This window comes from Elephantulus edwardii, unplaced genomic scaffold (genome assembly GCF_000299155.1).
Source record: "Elephantulus edwardii isolate Elephantulus edwardi_28Jun2011 unplaced genomic scaffold, EleEdw1.0 scaffold00433, whole genome shotgun sequence".
NCBI classification, from domain to species: domain Eukaryota; kingdom Metazoa; phylum Chordata; class Mammalia; order Macroscelidea; family Macroscelididae; genus Elephantulus; species Elephantulus edwardii.
This window is the reverse complement of record NW_006400183.1, coordinates 1,083,387-1,090,931: the sequence shown is the minus strand read 5'-3', so window position 1 is coordinate 1,090,931 and position 7,545 is coordinate 1,083,387. Positions and strand designations below refer to the sequence as shown.

At 40.0% G+C, this 7,545-nt stretch overlaps 1 protein-coding gene across 1 annotated transcript in view; it reads right to left on the bottom strand.

Moving 5' to 3' along the window:
- LOC102854283 (histone H3.1-like) overlaps window positions 1-7,545 on the bottom strand; it is a 20,710-nt gene that overhangs the window by 7,201 nt on the left and 5,964 nt on the right. The window contains exon 2 of the mRNA XM_006902639.1: window positions 4,923-4,929. Coding sequence (XP_006902701.1) covers window positions 4,923-4,929 — 7 coding nt within the window. The remainder of the gene's footprint in view (window positions 1-4,922; window positions 4,930-7,545) is intronic.

Sequence of the window (7,545 nt, the reverse complement as noted above, 5' to 3'; positions counted from 1 at the left end):
ATCTTCTATAGAAATTCTTATTAAGACACTAAGAGACAAGAAAGATAGACTATCCAGGAAAGAAGGGAAATCATTTGCATTGTTTAGAAAGTATTCCACTGAATCATGGCCTCTCATTCCCAAGATTGGAGGACATTGCAAGTGGGATTCTGAAAAAGGGCCAAAGGTCATGACCAGGATGTCATTGTTATGTGCTGTCCAGTTCACCAGGACACACAGTGACCCTGTCAACAACAGATCTGGACCTTGCCCTATACCGTGCCATCCTGGTGATCTCCACCATTCTCAAGCCCTTTGTTACCGTGGCTGTGTCAGTCTATCTTGTTGGGGTTCTTCCTCTTTCTCCCATCATGCACCTTTCCCAACATGATGTCAGTTTCTAAGGACTGGCTCCCTCTGAAAACCCACCCAAAGCAGGTGAGGTGAAGCTTCACTGTCATTGCCTCTGAGGCTGTAACTTGATTACTCAGCACAGCTATGATTGAAACACACAATTCTTACAAGATTACTCCTGAGATTTCAGCCACAAGTCTACCTGACGGCTTAAACGATGACTCATGGGAATCACTAAGCAAATGTTGTTGGTTTTGTTATGTTCTGTCCAGTCGCTTGCAATTCATAGTGACCCTATGTACAACAGCTCTAAACCTTGCTCTGTCTTGAGCCAACCTCATTGTCTCTGATACACCTACCCTCATTACCCTAGTCACTAAGTCAATCCATCTTATCCAGGGTCTTCCTCTCTTGTGTGGTCCCTCCACCCTTCCAAGCTAATGTTCCTCTCCAAGGACTGGTTCTCTCCTTGCATCATGTCCAGAGTACGTCAGATGGAGTTTCAAAATCCTTGGCTCCATGGAGCAACCTGGTTTCACCTTTACCAGGATGAAACTGTTTTGTTCTCTTAGAAGTCCATGGTATATTCAACACTCTTCTTCAGCCCACAACTCAAAGGTATCAATTCTTCTTTTGTCATCCTTAGTCATGTCCAGCTCTCTGATGCATAGCAAGTAATTGTGAAGACTGTGGCTTGGATTAGGCACACCTTAGTCTTTAGACTGACATCATTGTTTTTCAGTACTCTGGAGAAGTCTCTGACAGCAGATTTTCTCAATGTAATTTGTCTTTTGATTTCCTGAGTACTGGTACCAAGAGTGTTGATTGTGCCTTAACCAAATTCCTGGATACTCCAACAAAACACTGGGTGGAAAACCCTTCCTTAGCTCACCTACCCTTCCAGGCTTACAGGTCTTAGAAACTTTCAAGTGGCATCTGAAACCCTATCTAGATTCAAAGTTGCACAAGAACTCTGCTACAGACCTCACTACAAGGTGGAACCAGTTCCAAGGCAGTGGTGTGGTTTTGTGTTGTTGGTTTTTTTGTTTTGTTGTTTCTTGCTGTCTATTGTCTTTCTTCAAGGAATAATTGTGTGGTATACAAGACTTTATTTTGGAAATGTAATAAATACTCAGGACTGACATTCATACATATATACATACATGTTGTTGTTTTTGTTGTTGTTGTTATGTGTCGTCGAGTCGCTTGCGACTCAGTGACCCTATGTACAACAGCCCTAAACCCTGCTCTGTTCTGTGCCAATTGCACTCCTCTGACACACCCATGCTGATTACCCGTCACTGAACCAATCCACCTCATAGAGGGTCTTCCCTCTTTTGCCGTCCCTCCACCCTCCCAAGCATGATGTCCTTCTCCAAGGACTGGTCCCTCCTTACAACATGTCCAAAGTATGTCAGATGAAGCCCCAGAATCCTTGCCTCCAAGGAACAACCTGGTTTAACCCTTTCTGGGATGAATCTGTTTTCTTGGCAGTCCAGGGTACATTCAATACTCTTCTCCAGCACCACAGCTCCAAAGGCATCAATTTTCTTTCTATCCTCCCTAGTCACTGTCCAACTCTCTGATACATAACAAGTGATAGCCTGTATCAGACACAGCTTAGTCTCCAGAGTGACATCATTGCTCTTCAGTACCCTGGATAGGTCCCTAACAGCAGACTTTCCCATCGCAGTATGTTTTTTGATTTCCTGGCTACTGGTGCCAAGAGTGTTGACCATGGAGTCAAGCAGACTAAAGTTATTAACAATCTCAATCTCTTCACTATCCATCCTGATGCTGTCAATTGGTCCAGTGGTGAGTATCTTTGTCTTCTTGACATTGAGCCTCAATCCATACTGAAGGCTGCAGTTCTTGACTCTCTGCAGCAAGCATTTCAGGTTCTGCTCAGTTTCAGCAAGCAGGGTTGTGTCATCTGCATAACGCAGATTGTTAATAGATCTTCCACCAATCCTGACTCCACACTTCTCCTCATAGAGCAAGGTAGCCATGATAAGGCACACAAGTAAGATTTCACATTCATTTGTAACAGGGACTTAAAATTAACAATTACAACAGCAAAATTAGTTCAATGGTTAGAGGCCAACTCTCTAGACTTCAGGCTTTTACTTTTAACAAATGGTCTCTGGAGGAAGGCTGAGTCACAGACTCAGTGAAAATAGCATTAGCTTCCTTGTAGTTAGGATTCAAGGTCAGCTGTAGCAAACAGGATCTTTGGTCTATCATTGTCTTTTTCTCAGTGAGTGAACAGAGATTTAGAGCTTATGCATCTGAAAGCTGGACAATAAGGATGATAGACAAAGAATCAATACCTTTGTTCAAAATGTTGAGTACTGAATATCCCACAGATTATCAAATAAACAAACAGATATGTTTTGGAGAAGGTACAGCTAGAGTGCTCCTTGGACATACATATAGATGATTAAGCTTTGTCTCACATACATTAGGCATGTTGTAAGAAGGGGATATTCCTTGGAAAGGGACATCATGCTTGGAAAGGTAGAAGGTTGGCAAAAGAGAAGGAAGACCCTCAACAAGATAGATAGATAGATAGATGCAGAAACTGTGATAACAGGCTCAAGAGTGTCAGAAATGATGAGAATGACACAGGATAAGACAAGGGCCAGATCTGTCTTTCATAGGATTGCTATGAGTTATACTTGACTCGGTGGCATCTAACAACAACAACAATGAAACATAAAGAACTATCAAAATGTTCTCTTGACATTTCCTAAAATTACCACTTCTATACCAGCTGCTCTGCAGGAGAAAGATGGCAAATTTCCTCTTGTGAAATTTCCTGCCTGTGAAAACACACTGGAGGGTCCCCTATGGGTTGGTTTTAACTTGATGGTACATAAGAACAATAGGGATCTCTGAGGGACATCTAGTGTCCTTGTGGCAAGAAGCTGCACTTCAATCTTGAAGGCACGCAGTTCAAATCCAACAGCTGCTCTGCTAGAAAAGGAGGGAATTACACTGTTATACCTAAAGCTTCTTTGGCTGTTTGAATTCAAAAGTAGCTTCATGGAAGATAGATAGACAATCTCCTTCAGTGCAATTTATAGCCTTGGGAAACTCCCTGGTAGGTCAATGAATCAGTTTCAGTTTTACAACAATAAGTTAGATAATCAGATATATTGCTAGGTGTCAGTGAATTGATTAGGACTCATAGCAACTCTATGAACAGATGCCATCCTCATCTTCTCCATCATGCTCAAACCTATGGTTACAGTCACTGTGTCAATCCATCTATTGAAGGTCTTCCTCACTTTTATGAATGAGCCTTCTTTCCTCAGTTAGATGCCACTGCCAGAGAATTGGTCTCTCATGAAAACATGTCCAAAGTATATGAGACAAAGTTTCATTATCCATGTCTCCAGTGGGCTTCTTTGGAGCATTTTGGTTGCACTTCTAAAATAGATTTGTTTGTTCTTTTGGCAATGCATGGGATATTCAATACTATTTACCAATACCGTAATCTAAAAGTATTGATGCTTTCTTAGCTTCTTTATTTCATTGTCAAACTTTCACGTGCATATAAAGCAATGTGAAATATTTTGCTTGAGTCAGGCCCACTTAGGTCTTTTTTTTTTTTTAGACTGTAGAAATCCTTTATTAGCATTTAAATGGCAGCAGCTGTGGAATCGAAAAGCATAGTTAAAAGAGCCTTCTCTGCATTTTGAACTTAAAAGATTTTACACAAAAGGTTATTTGCCAGTTTATAAAATTTCAACAGCCTGGGCTGCCCTCTCTTCCCACAACCCTTTCTCCTCTCTCCACTTTTTTTTTCTTTCCTCTTCTTCCACAGTGATTAAATCTGTAAAGGACGCGGTCTCCATGCACTTAGTAATGCTAAAGGCAAGAATTGACCGGATCCATTTGACAACACAAAGATGCTCTCCCCTCAAACTGTGCATGAGCCCACTTAGGTCTTTAAACTGACATTTTTGCTCTTTTACATTTTAAAGAGATACTTAGTAACCGCTTTGAACATTGAAACACATCTTTTGATTTCTTGACTGTTGGTACCATGGATGTTGATGATGTTTCTAAAAAATGATTGACAACTTCAATATTTTTCTCATCTATAATCATAGTGCCTATCGGTCTGACAGTGAGATATTTTCATTTCTTTCTTGTTGTTGAAATGTAATCCATATAGAAGGCTTCAAATAAAAAAGAAAAAAATCTTCTAGTAGTCCATAGTTGACCTAGAACTTCATATCCTAGAAGATTCTAGGATTGTGTAGATGTTCTTAATGAGGAATTAACTTTTGCATCTCCTATTACAGAAAAACAGCCCTTAGCTGACTGTCCTGTGGGTTTTCAGAGGCAGTTATTCACCTGGGAGGAGATTGTTCATCCTTCTCCCATGGAGCCGCTAGTGGGATTCAAACCACATGGCTTTGGGTTTGCAGTGCAGCTTTTGATTTATCTGTTTAAATAGTGTTCCTTTTTTTTTAAGGCACTGGGGTTTTATCCAGATTTCCTTCTTTCCAAATTACTTTCAGCAGTTTCTGTTGTTATGTGCCATCGAGTCACTTGCAACTCACAATGACCCTATGTACAATAGCTCTAAATACCATTCTATCCTGTGCCAGCCTAGCCATCTCAAACGCACTCATTCCCACCACTCCAGTTACAGAATCAATCCATCTTATCGAAAGTCTTCCTCTCCTTTGCTGCCCCTCCACTCTGCCAAATATGATTTCCCTCTCCAAGGACCAGTCCCTCCTTGCAACATGCCCAAAGAATGTCAGATGAAACTTCAGAATCCTTGATTCCAACTAGCATTCCAGCTTCACCTTCTCCAGGACAAACCTGTTTGTTCTCCTAGCAGTCCATGGTATATTCAGCACTCTTCTCCAGCACCACAGCTCAAAGGCATCAGTTCTCTTTCTATCATCCCTATTCACTGTCCAACTCTCAGATGCATAGCACATAATTGCGAAGACTATAGGCCGGATCAGGCACACCTTAGTCTCCAACCTGACATCATTGCTCTTCAGTACTCTTGAGAGGTCCCTCACAGCTGACTTTCCCAATGCAATTCATCTCTTGATTTCTGGCTGCTGTTACCAAGAGTGTTGACTGTGGAGTCAAGTAAACTAAAACTGTTAACTATCTCAATCTCTTCACCATCCATACTGATGCTGCCAATTGGCCCAGACTCTTTGTTTTCTTGATGTTGAGCTTCAATCCATATAGGAGGCTGCAGTCATTTTCAGCAGAGATTACAGAAATAATTCTGAACCATTGTCTACCAGCCCTGAGCTGATTCCTAATATTTAGGTACTGATTATTTTTGTTTTGTTTGAAAAATCAGTCTAACATCCAAAAGCTAGTAAGGAAGTAGCTCACACTCTGTCTGAGTCTTGGGGACTATTTTCAGAGTCATAGTCATATATTAAATACACTTGTGAAGACATTTTGGAATCTGTAAAACCAAAATCAATCCCATCACTGTGGTGGGTGGATTTCAACTGCCAACCTTTGATTTAGTAGCCCAACATATATATTATGTCACTAGAGTTCTTTTGAAAGTGATCTGATAGCATAGACTATAGAGAGCTTCACTACTACCTCAAGGGGTATATGTCTGTCTGGTGGTTAGAATCTACCAGGGACTCTTGAAGAAGAAGATAGATAATATCTTCTTGTATATTTAGTCTTGAAATCCCAATGGAAAGTCAACTCTGAGTTCTGAGTTGATGTCAATGAGTGAGAGAAGGCCTCTTTGGAAACTCTAAGCTTATAATTATTGTTGTGTATCATCAACCCACCATAGAAATAGAAATGTTGATGGCTAGACAATTTCAAGATCTATCCTAAATACAACATTGTGAGTGATAGGATACAAAGCAAATGCACACAAGAGAGACCTGTTAATACAACTATTATTCAAATATATGCACCAACACTTAAAGCCAAAGATTAAGAGATTGGAGATCTCTACCAGCTGAAAAGTTAGAAATTTATCAAGCATGTATTCAAGATGCATTAATAATTATTTGGGAACTGGAACTCAAAAGTTGTAAAGGAGAAGGGAATGGTAAGAAAGTACTGCAGAATGGTGACAGAAATAAACTGGAGTTAGAAAAATGATCGATTTTGTGTGCCTGATGATTTTTCTCACCCAGCAAATATCTTTTTTAAAAAGCACAAAGGGTGCCTTTACATGTGGACCTCAAGTGATGGACTGCACAGGAGTCAGATTGACTACATCTGTGGAAAGAATCGTCAGAGAACCACAATAACAACACTTAAAACAAGACATGCTGCCAATTATGGAACAGACCATCAATGATTCATGGGTAAACTCATATTGAAGCTGAAGAGAATTAAAATGAGTCCACAGGAACCAAATTACAATCTTGAGTCTGTCCCATTTAATCAAAGAACCATCTCAAAACAGGCTTAAGGTATTGAAGACCAGAGGAACTGTGGGAGGATAATATCAAGGATATTATTCATGAAAAGAGCGAAAGGTCATTATAAAGATGGAGGGGAAAGACAAAACCAAAATGGTGATGGCAAATTGCTTCTTGTCTCTTCAATGATTGGTTCTAATCTTCTGAAGAACCAGTGTTAAGAGGTTTTTATTAATCTTTTTCAAGGAAACTTGTTTTCCCCCGCATTTTTTATCTACCTGATTGTGCTCATGCAAAGCCTATTCTTGGGCCAAGCATCAGTCTTAGGAACAGAGCAGGAAAATACTGCATGATTCAAAATCAGTAAGAAAGTGCGTTGGGGATTCATTTTGTCCCCATAACTTTTCAATCTTTATGCAGAACAGATAATTCAGGAAGCAGGGCTTTATCAGGAGGAATATGGCATCAGGAATGGAGAAAGACTCACCAACAACCTATGTTATGCATTTGACATGACCTTCCTTGCTGAAACTAAGGAGAATCTAAAGCATTTGCTGTCAAAGGTCAAGGACTATAGTCTGCTATATGGATTGAAGGTCAATATGAAGAAAATTCTCACCACTGGACCAACTGGCAGCATCATGTTAGATGTAGAAGAGATTAAGATTGTTAAAGTTTTTCTTTGTTTGGTTGGGTTTTTTTAGTGGGTTTTCTTTTCTTTTATTATTAAATTTTATTAGTTTTAATGAACATTTACAGAGATTTTGGGTTTTCATTCATTCATTGTTGCACTGTTTTCTCCACCCTCCTCCCCAGTTTG